The sequence below is a fragment of the Sander lucioperca genome, chromosome 12 (assembly GCF_008315115.2).
Source record: "Sander lucioperca isolate FBNREF2018 chromosome 12, SLUC_FBN_1.2, whole genome shotgun sequence".
In the NCBI taxonomy this organism is placed as follows: domain Eukaryota; kingdom Metazoa; phylum Chordata; class Actinopteri; order Perciformes; family Percidae; genus Sander; species Sander lucioperca.
The window spans coordinates 4139786-4159730 of NC_050184.1; the positions used below are offsets into that span (position 1 = coordinate 4139786).

Sequence of the window (19945 nt, forward strand, 5' to 3'; positions counted from 1 at the left end):
CACACACACACACACACACACACACACACACACACACACAGTCTTCACACATCCAGTTCTCTGTGAACATTTGAAGTCCCCAACAGGCTGATGAAGGGACACTTCCTCGGCTCGAAAATTCACCTCATTATTATTTATAAGAAGAAGTAAAAGACAGTACTTCATATTCATAAAGCGTGTTTACATGCACTCAAATAACTTCCATTATAACCAGATGTAATTAATTAATCTGGTCTGTCACATAAACACCTTACCCAGGTAATGTCACATTAGGATTATAATCAAAGGTGTGTGTGTGTGTGTGTGTGTGTGTGTGTGTGTGTGTGTGTACTTTGTATGAACTCTATCCTCATCATTGGATTACAGCTCTGTAAGCTCTGCAATCATCCAGCACTTCCCTAAAACCCTATATGTGGAACCCTTTGAAGCTGAAGCAGAAGTTTTAATCAATCTTGTGTGCGTTTTTTTTTTTTTTTTAACACACTACACATTTTAATCATCCTTTCTGTACAGCCAGAACTTGCGACTTTTGTGCTCACACTGTACGGATGTGTTGACCGGCCAGTGCCATCAACAGTCTTGACAAAAAGAGAGAAATGCAGCACCACTTTCTGCAATTCTTCTATCAACTGAAAGTAAGCTGTTCCAGCAGTCTCAGTAGCCACAACATCAAAAATACTACTCCAGTTATACCAGAACAAGCTCCCTACAGTTCACAACGGCTCTTGACTGCAGCCATGTGAATAATTGGTCTGTGGAACTGCTGAAACGGCAAGGTAGCCGACTCCAATTTCAATGTCAAAAGTCCAACTGAAAAACATGTTAATGTTCAAATCAACGAACAGTTAAATCAGGTCATGTGAGTGATTTATTTCACTATAAAACAAGTCATTGATTTTAATATCATTGCTGTGTGTATGTGCAGAATTACACTTTAATGTCATTTAAAAAGTGTGTGGTTGAAGTGTTGAAGAAATGTGAAGTTGGGCTGTTTCAAAAACTGTGGTACCGATCATAATGATGGGAGGAAGAAATATAGCCAGAGACAGACAATGCAGCAAGTGAAGAGTGGGGGGAAAAAAAGGAACAGGTAGTAAAAAAAACAGAGAGAACAGGCCGAAAAAGTAAGACTAAAAAGAAAGGTCCAATAAATGTTTTTATACTATTTTAAGCATTCTGACAGTTCTGACAGTGTGTTTGCACTGGTTTATTTGAAGCTGAAACAACAGCAGCTATCATTAGTGTGACTCTGATGTTGTTTACGACTCAAACTGAATAACATGACTGGGTCCTAGAAAAATCCATCATTGCAATCCCCTAAAACCATGCAGGCCTGCAGCTGGTTCTTGGCCCTGACCTGCAGAGTCTCGCTTTCCTCTGTGATTTACTGGAGCTGCTGTCAGTGCTGGAAGGTCATGTCTGTCTGAATCACATCTCACTGCCAACAGTGCTGCAGGGATGAGTCCGAAAACCCGCAAATGAGTTTGCATTTTTGCACTTCCGGTTCCCTCGTCTTGAAGGCAATGGGTTTTTTGAATGGGTTAACACAAGTTATTTTTTTTATAGATTTTCACTTTTTGTCCTATGCCAGTAAATACGCCACTTGTGAATTTTCAAGCTTGTTTGTGTCTTAAAAAAGGGGGGTTGCTAACAAGTGACTAAATGAGAATACAAACGTCGTCATGGCGAACACGCAAAAATCTGTTGGAAGTGTTTGGAAGCTTGTGGTGGTGACATAGTCATGCGACCGTGGTGTGGTTTGATTTTGGCTTAATGTTAGCTTTTTACTTACAGCGATTGCATTTATGCTTAAAAAAACAATGAAAGTGGTGTTCATTTGTGAAGATTATCTCGCTGAACAAAACATGTAGTTGTCATACACTTTTGTTTGCCTCAGAGTTTATTTTACGCAATAATCCAAAAGCCAATGGAAAAATCCCATTTGTTTTTTGTCGAGGCAGCCTGGGCGATGCTAACTTTTGGTTCGGCCTACAGAAGTACGTCATCCCTGCAACATTCTATTCTGAAACTTATAGCAGATACTCTTTAATATTTTAATCAAGTACTATTAATCAGTGGTGAAGAACTATTCAGATTGTTTACTTCAGTTAAAGTAGCAATACCAAAGTGTAGAAAGTCCTGCATTCAAAATTTTAGGTAAGTACACAAGTATTAGCATCACAATATACACAAAGAACTAAAAGTAAAAGTACTCATTATGCAGTATGGCCCATTTCAGTATAATATATATCATATTTTTGTATATTAACTATGGTTATTGTTTTTTATGACAAAAAATGAGATATCAAAAAAAGGTATTTAGTTTGAAAATGTTTTTTTTTTTTATTATTTTAATTAATCAAATTTGTTGTCAGTATTTTGTACTGATCAGATAATGATAAACTCAATAGTCAGTTTCAGCTGTATAACCGGCTGTTTACTATATTTAAATATTCATGTATTAATTCACTCTTGCATTTGTTGTTAGATAGCAACAGAAATAATTTCAGAAAGTCTGAAGCTCCTACCTGCTTAAACACTGAGCTTTTGTGGAGAAGGGGCATCATCCAAACCTAATGTGATTGCAACGTAGAAAAACGTAGCTGTTTTTGTCTTGGCTCGTTGGCCTTTTTAGTTCATAGAACAGAGATGAAGATATTTACAGAATAATGTCACATATTTAGAAAATCCTTCCAAGTCTAAAAGTAGGTTCTCATCATCATCATCATCATACTCTACAGCACGGCAGACTGGATTTTTCCGTTCCCACAAAACAGAAACTTTCCACAACATCCCAATAACATGTTGCCGACTGGTTCTCATGGAAATGTGCCGCTGGTCAGACTTTTTTGTAATGAGGTTGCAGATCCACAGCTCAGATACTGGGACAGATTTAGAAAGACTGGGAGAGCACTGGCGCCAGCTATCACACTTTTATCCAGATATTGTTGATGCTTATGACAACAGCGTTTTCCCAACAGAAGCATCCCAAGCTGAGAAAATAAATTAAAGATGACAGCTATGTTTATTGTGGCAGTTTAGCATTTGAAGCATCAGAAACCTATCCTGGTAAATGTCAGTCACTGTTGCAGAACTTTATCATCGTAACTGTGTGTGGGTGTTTGTTCGTGTTCCATCCAAACATGTTGTTAAGTCCTAATTATTATGTATAGCTGCCAATCATGAGATGAGTTAACTACTGATTACTGCAGACACTGGTCATTATTCAGCTATGTAACCTCGGGAGTGGGGCTGGGTTTGGTACAAGCACCTAAAGTCGGCATTGGATGTCTTGTTGGATTTGTAGTGTTGTTTACTTATTCTTTTATCATATAGTTCCTAATTTTATAGGGGTTTCACGATTTTGAAACTCGATTTGAAATGAGCTTTCAATTCAACTATCAAAATCAAAAGCAGGATTCGTGATTCCTTCATGTGTTCCTGTGCACCTCGTTAAACTAATGGAGCATTCAATTGCACTTTGTTAAACTTTGAGAAACTCAAAGTACCCTTCTTCCATCGAGTGGCTCTTATTGTGGCATTGCAGTCACTGCTGAAAAGAATCGTTACCTCAAAATCTAAAGTCTAATCGAAACGTGGATTTGGAGAATCGTGACACCCATACTGGATAAAATGATAATTTTGCCAACATGAGGCTATTTAATGTTGGCAAAGGTGTCGTGTGGCTGCTTTGTTTATGTGCGACGGAAGGCTACGTTTGCTTAATAAAAATTTCTCTGTAGAGAAACAACAACCAGCCCTACTTGTTACTACTTGCTAATGTTAGCATGGTTGCACAAACTGAGATGAAACGCATTAAGGATGTCATATAGAGGGTCAGGTTGCACCAATGTCCTGCTCAAAGGCACTGCAGCAGAGACCACTGTGTTGGCTGTGATAACGATTTAAAAATTGGACCCTAAATGGGTCCCTGTGTTGACCTGTGTCGCCCTATTTGTCTTTATTATGTTAAACATCAGCCACTATCATCATAATGATCACCACCACTATCATAAACTGCCAGGGGTATTGCCCAATGGGCTCTTTCTATTCCCACACAATGGGAACATTCCACAACATTCCGGAATGCTGGTTCCCATTGGAAATTTGAAGGCTGAGAAGATTCCATCATGTGACCGTGGTTACAGTAGATACTAAAGATAGAATCATTCAAAATAGACTCTTTGGTTTAATAATACTGCAGAGGTGACAGCTGAGACTGGGGAGGCTGACTGATCCACATCTTCACTGGAACAGTTCAAAATCTAGATTCCAATACTGTGACACCGTTGACATCATCTTTGTGGTGTTCATCACCAGATCTGAATGTAGTGCTTTAATTTAACAGTTTCCATCAGCACATCTAATTCAATCTTTCATATTTCCCCCAGCACTGACAATGACTCACAGAATCAGGATTATTGTTGCTCTGTGTGTTTAGGAAAACAAGAGCATGAGTTTTTCAGTTGATTGATGAAACGATCAGTGCAATGGTGACTTGCCACATTGTTCGAATTAAAAGTAAACCCTTGATGGCAATGTCAGAGCAAAATGGTGTCTCCAGAAAGAAGCCGTCACTCTCCAGAGGGACACAAACCAGTTGTTTACATGATGATGCTTCAGACGGCTGGGGAAATGGCCAGTGCAGAGTGGTTTTACCAATGATCACGTGTATGCGGTTAAATCCCAGTTCAGACCAAAGATTCTCGACGACACAAAACCGTTTTACAACGTTGCAGAGAAAAGTTTCAGCGGTCTGAACTGGCCCGTCTCACCTCGATTCAAACCAGCTGATGTTGTGGCTGCGACTCAGCTGGTCGAGTCTCCAGAGGCTGGTTTTAGGACATAAGAGACGTCACCGGTTTCAACAGCCAATAGAAAAGTCAGCTTGTAAAGTCAGCTACAATAAAATGATCCATAATCCATTTTATTTTCTGTTACAAACGGGGGCTCAACGTGCGCCTGCAAGAACGTACGGTCGAGGCGAGCTAGAGAGTGACTGAAGAGAGGGAGCGCCTAGGACAAAGCCGTGAATCGGAGAAATAATTCTGTCAGCGAGAATTGTGTTTATTGTCGTTTCAGGGTGGAATGTTAAAGGACCAGCAGACGGCAGAACTTCCTGTTAAGTCAATGTGACTGAATGAGGAGACTCATCTATCTACTCAGATGTCACTACTGAGTCTCATACACACACACACACACACACACACACACACACACACACACACACACACACACACACACACACACACACACACACAGCTCCCTCAAACATCTGCTTCACTACCTTCCATGTGTGGTGTGGAATCACCAGGTCAGCCATTAAAAACAGTAACAGATGCTGTGCGTGCGTGCGTGCGTGTGTGTGACAGAACCGTTTCTTAGCAGACGGTTTGGGTTCCAATCTGCTTTTGGTGTGTGTGGATTTAAATTGTTCTGTTTAGAACTATATGTGTTGTCATGCTGTACTTCACACATCCCAGGGAATGGTGCACAGCTTCTTGCCTGGTGGTAACAAAGTAACGCCATTCTTGTTTTGATTATTGAAAGAAAAAACATACAAAAAATGAAGAAAAAAATGTTTTGTGGAGGTTGTTTGCTGTTTACAGTATATGATAAATGTGTGTGTGGTGTTAGTGTATGTTTGCATATGTGCTGAAGAGGTGTGTGTGTGTGTGTGTGTGTGTCTCTCTCTCTCTCTCTCTCTCTCTCTCTCTCTCTCTCTCGCTCTCTCTCTGTTGGTGTTGTTATGTTATGTAACTGCTGTGATGTCACTGAGCTCAGCTTCTTGGCCTGCTTTCACTGCTGTTGTCTAAATCCACAAGGTCGACACATCGACACAACCGGGCTCATAATCTGACCTTCAACAGACCCACACACACACACACACACACACACACACACACACACACATAGCCTCAGCTTTGGTGTCACAAATCAGTGGGTGTTTGGTACAGCTTAGAAGCAAAGAAAGATTTTCTTTTTAATCACATGAAGAAATAAATTGCATAAAAATAATAGAGATGGCCCGATACCATTTTTTGCTTCCCGATACCGATTCTGATACCTGAACAACTGTATACTACTATCCCTGTTTGGATGTGATATTATTTCTATCTTTGTTGTCAGTCTGGCTCAGGTTAAACTCTTTGTGAAACATGAACAAACACAAACAATGAATGCCACAGAACTTTCTTTTATTATGCAGTTTGACAGTCAGTTATAATGGAAAAAGAACATAAATAAACTACTTTAACGTAGATTTTCTTTAGGGCTTTATTACGTGGTATCGGATCGGTGCATAAACTCCAGTACTTCCCGATACCGATACCAGCCTTTTAGACGGTATCGGAGCCGATACTGGTATAGGAACATCTCTAAAAAATACTGCTCTGTAATTATTTTGAACATTACACCATATCATTTGTTCAATAGGTAACAGGTTTGTGTGTGTTAATGTTAAAGAACCTTTTGGTAACATCTGTCATGAGAAAGGTTCTGAACGAGGAATGTTTCTGTTAATGCTCTGCTTAATTTTGTGTGTATGCTTTTTTTGTACTCAAATGTGTCTGTTGCCACAATCGTTTAATCTTGCGATTATTTCCTTGATGAATGGATTAGCTGTTTGGTCTCTAAAATGACAGAACATGGTGAAAAATGTCTCAAATGTCTTGTTTTGTCCACAATTCAAAGATATTCAGTTTACTGTCACAGGAGTGAAGAAACTAGAAAATATTCACATTTAACAAGCTGCAAACAGAGAGGTTTTCTCAAACCGAAGGAATCGATTGCCGAAATAGTAATTAGTAATTTAATAGTTGACAACTAATCGATTCATCGATCCATTTTTGCAGCTTCACATGTGTCCTCTGGCATCCTAATTCATGATATTCTGAAATGAGAGTGATGCTCTTCATTAATCCTGTTGTCTGCCTGTCTCTTTCTATCTCTGTAGGACTCGTAACCTCTCCGGCTCTCCCAGACCTCGACACACCAAGAAGATCCACTTCATTAAAAACATGAAACAGTACGACACGAGAGGCAGCAGGTAGGAGACATTCATCTGTAGTTACAGGTTTACAGACAACACACATCAGTTTGATATTTAAGGAGTAAGACCAGTAATATATACTTCATCAAAATGGTTTTAAAGTCCAATCCTGTGACGGTAACAAAGTGGTGGATTTTATCACTTGTTTAATATATATTGTTTATGTTATATGTATTTTATCATGTTTGTGAGTGCAAGACAAATTTCCCCTTTAAGGCTCTGACACACCAACCCGACGGCCAACCGTTGACAGAAAAGGCAGTCGGACTGATCATTCGGCTCCCGTCGGTCCAAAACGTGTTGTCTTCTCCTGGTTTTAATGGCGGCATTACAGTAAAGTGATGTCATTTTACCACACTTACTAGCTGTTTTATTATTTACGTTTACTCACTCAGTCATTGTATCCACATTACTGATGATTATTTATCAAAACTCTGATTGTGTTAATATTTTGTGAAAGCACCAATAGTCAACCCGACAGTATCGCTGCAATGTCGACATCATTGTATTTAGTCAAACATATCGTGATATTTGATTTTCTCCATCGGTTCCAACTAGCCTACTGCTCCCAATAAGTGACAAAATAACACCAACATGTTGCCATGTTGCAGCACCTGAGAAGCCCCGAGCAGAGAGTAGAAATGCTTCGCCTTTCTGAGAATATAGTTCCCAGCTTATATGTCATAGGGGTCATAACTCAGATTTTTGCATTATGGCTCAGTCTGTTTAGCCATGAACCTCTACACACTGGGCTTGCATGCAGAAATGTGGAGCCTTTACTCTAGCGGAGGAGGATGGTACAGTGTGGACAGCTCTTCCTCTATTGTATTCTATTCTTGTCCTTCCTCGCAGGGTGTACAAATCAGACCTGTGGGTCAGAGGAACAAAAGCATACTCCGATCAGATAATAATAGACTGAGGGCTGATTGTTTTAGAATAGATCCAGCTAAGAGCTGTTGTTTGTCCTTCAGCCAATTTACCAAGTCACCACAGAGATGAGACCGCAGCTTCCACAGATCCCTGCCTCACACTCTGGGTCCTAATTTAATAACATTGTATTCATAGTGTCGAATCACGACAGGAGTTATCTCAGGACACTTTACAGATAGAGTAGGTCCAGACCACTCTCTATAATTTAGACAGAAACACTGATACAGATATAGAGATATACAGAAACACAGGGGGCCAGATGTACGTACATTTGCGAATGTAGCGTTATGAGTGCCATGGCCTACCCACAGAAGCGCACGCTGTGATACTGCAGTTTACGTCCTATTTACCAAACCTGCAGTTCATCGGGTAATCGGCGCCTTTCTCCGCCCATTATACCGTAAATTGCGCTGTAGCAAAGCGTTTAGTACTGGTGCTATGATACGGCTGAGTGCAGACTGCGATATTCCCACTGCTGATGCTATGACTGTTTGAAATGATCCTGATGCCAATATTTGTAATGTAGCGAGGAGTTTAACAACTGCTGGAATGGAATGTGAACGCTGAGGCGGAGATTCAATGTCATCTTTGGTTTCTTCTTAATATTGCATGGCTGCTTAATCCGTAACGCTTAATGATTTTGTGTTCACTCAACTGAAAAAGTGTGATCCTTGTGGCAAAAATCTTTTCAGCTCGTCTCCTTGGCCTATGTCTTCGTCATGCTCGGATTACTGCTGCCATTTCACCAGGAGGCAAATGCGGGGAAACCCGCTTGCGGCTGGTTTACACCTGCTTTTAAGAGGTGGAGAATTTTCACCGCAAAATAGAGGCACGCTTTCACAGGTGTTTTTTGTACATACCGCGGAATACATAATTATGCGCACTTTACGCTTCCCCTCCCATCTCTTTATGGAAAACTCCCATATCAAATCAAACTCTCCTTGACCCTCCCGTGAATGAATATGCATGACACGGAAAAGCGCACTTCTGCCGAAAAACAAATACGCCAGAAGTGGGTGCAAAAGCGTTAGTACATCTGGCCCGAGACACTTACACAGATATACAGATAACTGCTATGATAATAATCATAGCAGTTGGTATGATGAACAGTGGCAATTATAGTACCAATAAAGATAATTAGGGTTGGGTACCGACACCCGGTGCTAAAACGGCACCGGTGCCTTAACAACCGGTATCTACCAGACCGAATAGTAACGTGGATTTCGGCGCCTCATTTCGGAGCTACTGAAATGCCAGCGCTGCTCTCTGATGCCTTGAAACGGACGTTGGAGGCAACCGAAACATCGCTGCATGTAACGCTAGTTAACATAATACACTTGGCAGCAAGTGGATTAAACACGGTTAAAATGCTGACAGCTAACGTTAAGTTGTGTGAGTGTATTTCACTGTAGAGGATTCTAACACAGAGACGTAGTCCGCAGCTGCCGTTGTCGGAAAAACAACACAGACGGTTTAATTGAAACTCGCCTCGCCAGCCTCGTGGTGCATTCAAAGTTATTTTAAAATACCCTTTTTCCATTTAGTGGTTGTTTTTGTCATTTACTGTCAATTTACTGGTAAAATAATTTATTGATATAAGTTGTTGTTGATAGGAAAATGATTACAATTCAATTTAAAATGAGTTAATTGTTGTTTGTATATCCTTAAATATAGCTAATGTGGCAAAACCTCTAATGGTGCACCTAAATGTAGATAAGTTAAAGGGGCTGTACTCAACATTCAGAACATCATTATAGCAGCATTTACAATATTAGTACATACTTTGACATAACTAAGGGTCAAATTGTCCCATCAACGTGGTTCTTAAAACGGCTCTATCCATTCAGATACGGTTTAGACACATAAGGGCGCCAGCTAAAAGCGATCCGGTGATTTGCCGCAGTTTTGTGCAGCGGTGGGAGTGTCGCTTAAATGGCCCATTTGTGTGACGTCCTGTTGTGTTCTTTAACCTCCCAACGTAGCACAAGACTTCATATTTCACAGCTACTGTTTTCCGTCAGATCGTTTATAGATCTCGACATTCCCGACCACTCTTGAAGGCAGCTTAATTTTCCGGAGAAAGAGAGAAAGAAAAGAAACTGAGAGACTGAGGAAACAGTCAGCTGTTAAACAAGCTCCTGGGCAGTTCAGTGCTTGTTTTCAAACTTTCTTGTAGCGGCGATAAAGGCAGTAATGTTTGCTGTTTCCTGGACAGGACTCGAAACACACTGACAACTGTGATCGAGTGCCAGTTACATGACGTGGGGTTGCGTCTCTCCAAAAGTTGAATTGGTCTCATCTGTTCGCCGTGGGCTGTTGTGTTTTTTTTTAGGATCCCCCCTGCGACACCCCCGCTTCAGCCTAACCCCCCCCCCTAACTTATCCTAAAAACAATAATTCCAAAAATAGACATTTGGGGTTGTGACCGTGCCATAAGCCTGTAAATAAAGGGAGTTAGAATTGAACAAAAACAGCCTACGGTTAAAAAAAAACATTGCATACATTCTGTGTGATAATAAACTTCCAAGATAAATAAAAGTCACTGGTCACAGTTACTCTAGTGGGCATTGCTGGATTGTCTCACCCTTACGTGTTTTCTGCATCAATTCTTTAAAAAAAAGATATCAGAATATTTCTCAAACGTCTAAGGATGTTTGACTTATTTTCCCTTGGTTTTCTTTGTGTGTAATCAGTTGTGTAGCTCAGTAGCTACCACCCCTGGGCCATGGGTCAAGTTCCCAGTAGGATTAGTCTGGTGTTTTTCTTTAAGGTGATCACGGAGTAATGAGCCCCCGGTGTTATGAAATATGTGGTAATAAATGGATGTGTCGAGGGCACAGAATCCCCAGCGGAGTCACGTTTCCACCAGGCCTGTTGTGATGCCTCTGCCGTTTCCACTGAAGTCCCTGGCCACTTCCTGCTCTTAACTTTCCCATGCATGGGGAAAAAGCTGTGTGTGTGTGTGTGTGTGTGTGTGTGTGTGTGTGTGTGTGTGTGTGTGTGTGTGTGTGTGTGTGTGTGTGTGTGTGTGTGTGTGTGTGTGTGTGTGTGTGTGTGTGTGTGTGTGTGTGTGTGTTAAATCCCAACCCATAATCTGTCTCATGGGATGGATAGGAGAGGAGCACCGGGGGCAGAAGAGGACAGTCAGTTTTTCACAGTATACACAGTTCTAGAGACGTGTACAAATTTGTATTCACAGGAAAATTTTCGTACTGATTACTACATATTCAGCTTGTTTGAGAACTAAACTTTAAACCCCAGCGCTACTGGGGTCAATTACAGCCACAAAACGAGATTGTCTCTATTTATTCTTGGATTAAAGTGTAATGAATCCTCCACTCCTCATGAAAAATGTCTTGATTTGATTAATGTCATGCCTGTAAAAAAGAACGCAGCATTGTGATTAATTAGGGCTTTTTTATCGTCATCCCGATATCAGCTGGCGAAATAACCATATCGCGAAACACACTCAGAGATATTTTGTGTTAGTTGAAAGAAAATATCAGTAGAAAACTGAACTTTAAAATGTAACTGTCACTCTTTAATAAAAAAGTGTATTTATCGCAAGTAATATCGTTATCGCAATATTCAACAACATTATTGCATATCGCATATTGTCCTCGTATCGTGCAGCCCTAGATTCACTACTATCTTCTTTTTTTTTATAACTTTATCCCAGTGTGATGTAAACAAACTACAGTAAGCTGCATGTTTGAATCTTTTCAAAGATCAGATACTATCATTCAGTCTGATGTCAGGGATTGGTGGGAACTGAGATAAGGTAAGTGACTACTAAAGCACATAAACAGCACAATCTGCCGGCGTTTAAAGGACAGTCAAAGGCCCCGATCAGACACCGTGCGTGCGTGCGTGCGTGCGTGCGTGCGTGCGTACAGTATATAAGAGAAAATGATTCATCACAAACGTGATCCACTCAAAGATGAGTGTGTTTATGTTTTGACACACTGCGAATCATCTCCCAGTCACTTTGGTGCCTGAGCCAAATATACTGACTGTTTACATTTTCTTCTGAGAGACAAACCAGGCGAGCGCCGTGCAGTCTCTGCTGCGCAGGGGTTTATACTCCAGACAGAGGAGCTGTCATAAAAAAAATACACATATATCCATACTCTGTTCCATTGAAACCCCATTACAGTATAACACGTCGTCGTTGAGCAATCTCTGCTAAAGGTCCAGGTCGATATGAAAACTTTTAACAGAACATATAATGTAGGCAATGATGCTTATTTATTCTTTATTTAAATGGTCGGCAATTGACTGACACTGAACATGTTTGTTTAGTTATTTATTTTATGCATTTTCTCTGTGGTCATTTCTAGAATTGGTTAACAATGTAATACATTGTATATGTATAATATGAAATATTCTTTAATAACGTTATGTTGGTTTAAGAAAGCAGCTTTCTGAGTGCTTTTGCAAAGTCATATTGGTGCAAAATTGGTACACAGTCCACATTTCACTCCAGCTCAAAAATTCACTGTATCTGCCGTCATATCTGTAATGGTGAATCTCTCCCCTCTATAATTGGTGTTGGTCTCGGTCTCAACAACGCCATAAAAGTCGGGCACTACATATAATTTCCTGATGAAGAGAGATATGAACCCTCAGGGGAAAAAAACTTGACTTCAATTTTCTGTTCTAAAATGTGGTAGTTTTATTTTTCCACCTGACTGTTGTTGTGGTCTCGTAGCTTCATATCGGAGCTCAGCACTTCCTCTGGTTGTATTTCTACTTAAAGGTCCCATGACATGGTGTTCTTTGGATGCTTTCATATAGACCTTAGTGGTCCCCTAATACTGTATCTGAAGTCTCTTTTATATAGGCCTTAGTGGTCCCCTAATACTGTATCTGAAGTCTCTTTCCCGAAATTCAGCCTTGGTGCAGAATTACAGCCACTAGAGCCAGTCCCACAATGAGCTTTCCTTAGTATGTGCCATTTCTGTGTCTGTAGCTATTGAGGAGGAGAGGGGGGGCAGGGCAAGGTGGAGGGTGGGGGTGTGGCCTTGACCAACTGCCACTTTGCTCGTTTGAAAGCCATGATGTCTCTCTCTCATGGGTGGGCCAAATTCTCTGGGCGGGTAAAGCAGAGAAAGGGGAGGTAACCTTTCCCCTTATGAGCTCATAAGGAGCAAGATTCCAGATCAGCCCATCTGAGCTTTCATTTTCTCAAAGGCAGAGCAGGATACCCAGGGCTCGGTTTATACCTATCGCCATTTCTAGCCACTGGGGGACCATAGGCAGGCTGGGGGAATGCATATTAATGTTAAAAAACCTCATAAAGTGAATTTTTCATGCCATGGGACCTTTAATGAACATATGCCAGATGTCTTGCAATGTTTTAGTACATTATTATCAAACACACATCTGTTCACTGGAGATTTTTACAGATGGAGTTGGCTGTCAAAAAGTTGAGATTGGAACACCAAGTGAAACAAAAACTAAATTAATAATTAAATTAAACCAAGATGAAATCAGTTTATTGCTTGTTTTTCGCAAGAGGAAGGCAATAAAAGTGTGAATGCTGTACATGCAGTACAGAAATAATAAAATAAAGAGCCAATATATTAAGTAACTGCAACAAAGTAGAACCAGGATAGAATACAAAAAACAGGCTGTGTCAGCAACTGATGATCTGATAAACAGATTGTATGTTAATTAAGTGGGTTTATTGCACATGTAATAAAACTATAAATCAACATTTTAATGTAATCTTTATATCTTTAATATTTTATATATATATATATATATATATGTCTGTATATTTGTCCAGTGGGGCAATATCACCTAAAATCAATATCATCATTAATTGTCACATTCACCCTAGGTAACAATTAATTAAAGATATGTTATTAAATACACCTGTCCTCACAAGGAGCTCTTATTAATTCTTTATACTGAAAATGAAGTGAATTTCTCAGTATTGTCTATCCGAGTTTGATATCATTTACTGCCTTGACTTCAGAAAGGACTGTAGAATCAGTTTTTTTTGTTGGACTTGATAAGTCGGCGGCAACCTGTATGAAGTAAAGAATTCATCGACTATATCAATATGACTAAATTAGGTCAGTTAGAGACTTAATGCCACTTTTCATTAATTGCACAGCCCTACTCTGGAGTTGGTTTTCTGTGTTTTGTCGGGTAAACTGTGTGACAAGGACGGCGGCTGCTCACCAGTGATTTTGATTCCCACCTCGACAATGTGGCCAAGATTCCTTTTTTTCATCTGGAAACAGTCAACTGGACAGATGTTTTAGCAACACAACCGCTAATGTTGTGCGTTTGGTTGTCTTTCAGGATCGTGCTGATCTGTGCAAAGAGATCTCTGTGTGCTGCCTTCTCTGTTCTGCCCTACGGAGAAAGCTTCTACCTTAGGTAATCAACACACACACACACACACACACACACACACACACACACACACACACACACACACACACACACACACACACACACAGCTCAGTGTAAGGCAGGCTGGCCACAGAAAGAAGACAGAGTAGAGGATGTGATTTCCTCTACCCGGAGACATGGAAAAAGGAGAAAGGAGTTGCTTATGGAGAAGAACATGATTTTCCCATGTGCCTCAGATCCTGACTTGACCTAAGGGCTTTTTAGCATGCGACACACACACACACACTGGCATAATCACACAAAACCTTCCCCACAGATAAGTCTTTATAGACTCATGTACAGATAAACATGGAGCAAAACACGTGATGTCAGAAGAAGACAAAAAATATAAACCTGCTATCAAGACACACACACACACACACACACACACACACACACACACACACACACACACACACTCTGACATAATCACACACAAACTTCCCCACAGATAAACACTTAGTCTTTATAGACTAATGTACAGATAAACATGGAGCAAAACATACACTTATCATGTTTTCCTATTCTCTCTGACTCTAACACACACACACACACACACGCACACACTCAGATACTGTATAAACACAACTGAAAATACAGATGTTATTACAGTTTTGTAAACTTCTCCTAATCCCGTTCTCTCTATCCCGTTCACAAACATGCACACACGCACGCACACACTTACAAGCTTACCATCACGCCACACATGCACACTGTAGTATCAGTAGTAAAGGAAAAAATAATCTGTTATGTGCACACAGATTATTATAAACGCACATAAAAATTGATCCATCTTTCTCTGTTGTGACACACGCGCACACACGCATCCACGCACACACACACACACACACACACACTGAGGCAGCATGAGTAACATTGCTCTTCTTGGTGTTTTTTCTCCCGCAGAGGAAGTGAGTTCAGGCATCACATTTCCACTTTTATCTGGTAGCTGATGCTGTGGTTTGTAACTGTGAAAGTTTAGCAGAACATGCGGCTGCGGTGGGAAGTGACGTTTGACCTTCCACGCACACCACATGTCTCTCTCTGTCCCCTTAAAACGCTACAGGCAGGGAGACGTTGGGAGGATGATAAAAGATAGTTCTGTCTGTAGTTATCTCGGATCGTTGTGGGTGCAGCTCGTGCCATATGTCTCCTTTTTTGGCCAATGAATATGAAAGAGACTGCTAAATATATTGTTACATACTATATTGTTAAATTATAAGTCTTCTTCAAACTAAAGTAGAAATCTAAAGCTCCAGTAGCCGCCCCTAGAGGCTGCAGAGTTCTCCACATCCAAAGAAGGTTTTGGTATGATGGTGGTGCCAGAGGAAATTACAGGTCACTAAAATGAGTTGGATTCATCTACAAGTTTAATTTAAATCTAATTGATATTGTTTTTTTCAGTCATATTGATCAATTTCTCAGTTTAAAATGATAATGAAGATTTCAGTTTTATCAGCTGTTCAACAATTACATCACACGTTTCTGTAACAATGACTTGTGACTAATTCAAACTGCTGCAGTGTTCTTAATCAGATTCATCATGTTGTGAATCTTTTCTCTGAGCTGTTGTTAATTTAAATTCCTCCTGGTAAACCTGCTGCTGCCAGTCCTTCCTCCACAGCACTGCGGAGTCTGGCTAGTCCAAACAACATTCTGGGATGGGAGAAAAACATGCTCTGGTTTATTGGCATTTCTTTAAACCAATCACAATCATCTTGGGCGGCTCTAAGCGCCGGACGGAGCCGCGGTGCCTCTTCAAAATAGCCTCGAGAAGGAACTTGTTTTGGTGGAATGTGTACGTTCAAAAGTCGTTTTAGTCGTGCAACAGAAAACTCAGATTGGACAGATAGTCTAGCTAGCTGTCTGGGTTTACCCTGCAGAGATCTGAGGAGCAGTTAACCATAGTCCTCAGAAATCCACCGGAGTTTAGAACGCCAGCACAAAGAAAGAGGAAGGTGACGGACATCCGGCGGAACGGAATTGAAACATCGTTTGATATAGACTACCTTAACCTTAAGTACTCTCTCTCCCTCTCTTTCTCTCTCTCCAGTGACCCTACATTAAACCACCCGAGGAGGAGGCATTCGTCTGGTAACATCTCCACCACCCTGGAGATGCTGCCGGGGCTGGAGGGCTTCCAACTGGACACCTACGGCAGGGTAGACACATACACACACACACACACACACACACACACACACACACACACACACACACACGGGTAGTTGTTTTCAATGATCAGGGAGAATTTCACGTGTTCAGATCCTAACTCACTTAAGTCATCTCCCTCTCTCTCTCTCTCTCTCTCTCTCTCTCTCTCTCTCTCTCTCTCTCTCTCTCTCTCTCTCTCTCTCTCTCTCAGTCAGTGTCGTACGCCCAGTTCCTGTACCCCACTAACGCCCTGGTGAGGCACAAGCCGTCGTCGGCCAGTGACCTGACGCTGCAGATCCCCGTGTCCAGGAGCGCTCACAGCATGGCGGGCAGGAGCTGCCCACCCGGCAGACTGAACAGCACCGTGGGACTGGACCTGGGTAATACACACACAAACACACACACTTACACACACAAACTTTTCATAGCATTGGTGAACCTTGCCATAACCTCAAACTTTGGATTATAGTATTTCACCAAGTCAAATCAAGGGTTGATAGTGTCCCTGCATTTAGACTAAGAGGGAGAACAGTGATACAGGAAGTAAAGACATAGGGGTGTGTATGTGGCTGCAGTGAGAGGAAGAGAGGAGGAAGAGGTAAAGAGGGACGAGATTAGAGAGGGATGGGAAGAAGAGAGACAGTTGTTGCAGCTGTGTCGACTTTTTATATTTAAACATGTATGTGTGTGTATGTATGCACTGTCACATGTTTCTGCCATCTATGAACACACACACACACACACACACACACACACACACACACACATACATACAGTGACAGAGCCCTGTATTAGCTTCTAAACCTCTCTCTGTAATCCGGAACCTTTCATTAACACAACACAGCTGTGTCTGTGTCTGTGTGTGTGTGTGTGTGTGTGTGTGTGTGTGTGTGTGTGTGTCTTGATAGCAGGTTTATATTTTTAGTCTTCTTGTGACATCACATGTCTCTTTAGTATCAGCTCTCAAAGGTGTGTGTGTGTGTGTGTGTCTTGATAGCAGGATTATATCACGTGTCTCTTTAGTCTCACACATCGTATGTTAGCTGGCTAACTAGTCACAAAAAAACAGTAATCATGTGGTTTTGTTCAGAATTGTGAAACTGTGTGACGTCGTCAATCCCCGTTTACATTTTTTTTATTCTTTCAAAATCTGTTAAAAACTCTTAAAAATCTGCACCTGCAGATACCGTGTGGCCCTGCTTCTCACCCGCTCACTTGAGGTTTTATTCTTTTACAAAGAGGGTAATTTCTGATCCTTATGTTGTGTTATAGTTCTGACTTGACTGTGTGCGTGTTTTGTCCAGGTCTGGAAGATGTGACAGACTACGATCCTAATCTCCTCAGTGACCCCCAGTGGCCTTGTGGGAAACACAAGCGGGTGCTGATCTTCGCCTCCTACATGGTGAGAAGACACTCACATTAAAAGAAATCATCTTTATAAGCTTCATCCTAATTATATTGTTGCGTGCAAAAATTACAACGTTGATTAAGAGCAAAATTACACCGTGATTTACATTTTCAAGGAACAGAATGAAAAAGTGAAGGACAGACAGACAGAGAGGAAACAAAGAACAGATGACAGAAGAGAAAGCGGGATTGAGGATTATAGACCTCTGAGATGAGAATAATCACTACTGGGAAAGACACACACACACACACACACACACACACACACATACACACACAGCTCTTACATCATCAACATAATGATCCTATAGGCAGCAGCTTTTATTCCTCCACTGAGAATTAAAAACTATGGAGACACACACACGCGTATCATTACTGTTTAATCCATCAGAGGAGATTACTGCTGAGTTGGGCTGCTTTGTCACTGATCGTGTGTGTGTGTGTGTGTGTGTGTGTGTGTGTGTGTGTGTGTGTGTGTGTGCGCGCGCATGCGTGTTAGCGTGTTAGCATTACACATCTCACCACCTACTCTAGCATCACCTTTCCTTAACCCCTACACACTATGAACAACACCATTGAATAGGCACTTAAGCTCGTGTTTACCACTTGTACACACAGAGGCCTTACAAGTGTTTTTCTGGGTTTTAAAGATGTTCATGTACATGATTCTACACTGAACTAACATAAACAAAAGCCTGGTTCACAATATAGGAGTCTGAAAATAAACTATCTACCTAAAGCTCAGCTCGCTTTTTGTTTAAAACAGACTTTAAAAATGTGAACTTATACTTTAAAGTGACAGCTCACCCCGAAATCAAAGATACTTATTTTCCCTATTACCTGTGGTGCTATTTATCAGTCTAGATAGTTGTGGTGTGAGTTGCCCAGTGTTGGAGATACCGGCCTGTACTGTAGAGATGTCTGCCTCTCTTGTTCTATACTGGAACTAGATGGCACTCGGCTTGTGGTGCTCAAAGTGCCAAAAAATACATTTTGAAAAACTCAACGGCAATGTCTCTTTCCAGAAGTCATGACCCGGTTATTTAAGATAATCCACAGACCTGTTTGTGAGCAGTTTCATGTCGGAACTATTTTCTTTCTACCGAACTACAGTACATCTGCCAACCATATCACCGTGCAGGGAAATGTATTCATGGACAAGAGGCTCGTGGTCCAACATTTCTAGCTTGTGGAGATTATTTTATAGCTAACTGATACTGCTAGCTCACTGTTCCTCCAGGTTATGAACTGTATAGTATCAATAAAGGGTCGAAATGTTATAAAATACCACTATAAAACACAGATACCTAACATGTACACTCTAAAAAGTATCTGTGTATTAACAGTTGTATGTCTGTATATTTTAACAGAAACTGTCCATAGAACGTGATTCACAGTTGTATTTTTGTTTTTTACATTTCGAATTTCATAATTTGTTCTTCGACAACTTCTGTCCATCACGGAGGTTGAAGAAGTCTACGTTTGACACTTTTTTCACATTTTGGATGTTTTTTTCCCAATGTTTTTGTCGCTGTTTTCAACCTTTGTGACACTTTTTAATGATGTTTTTGACGTTTTTTACTAACTGAGCAACTATGTATGACATAATTTTATACAGGCCTAACAGAACATTTTCTGTATTTTAACTGTAGGTACACCCAAAATTGCTGTTTTGTAATAACGGGGCAAAGTCCGGGTAATAAGCTGCCAGAACCTTTTCTGTTTTTTAACGGTTATTTATTTCTTAGAGTGTATAGACATGACTGTGCTGTTGGCAGGGTGCGCTCAGAGTGAAGCAGTAGAGAAATGTAAATACTCCGTAGTGTTTACTTCATCACAAGGTTCATTCACATCAAGGGAGCGTAGTTTGACTTTTAAATGTTTCTGCTTACTTTCACTTCCACATGACTACAAATCTTTCCTCTTCATGAGTTCTTCTCTTACTCCACTCCTTTTCTATTGTTCTGTTTTCTCCATTTTCTTTCCCTTTTACTA

At 40.8% G+C, this 19945-nt stretch overlaps 1 protein-coding gene across 2 annotated transcripts in view; it reads left to right on the top strand.

The window, feature by feature from the left end:
* cables2b (Cdk5 and Abl enzyme substrate 2b) overlaps window positions 1–19945 on the top strand; it is a 44550-nt gene that overhangs the window by 16853 nt on the left and 7752 nt on the right. For both annotated transcript variants that reach the window (XM_036008164.1, XM_036008163.1), the window contains exons 2-6: window positions 6956–7048; window positions 14297–14374; window positions 16443–16551; window positions 16755–16923; window positions 17848–17945. In XM_036008164.1, coding sequence (XP_035864057.1) covers window positions 6956–7048; window positions 14297–14374; window positions 16443–16551; window positions 16755–16923; window positions 17848–17945 — 547 coding nt within the window. The remainder of the gene's footprint in view (window positions 1–6955; window positions 7049–14296; window positions 14375–16442; window positions 16552–16754; window positions 16924–17847; window positions 17946–19945) is intronic.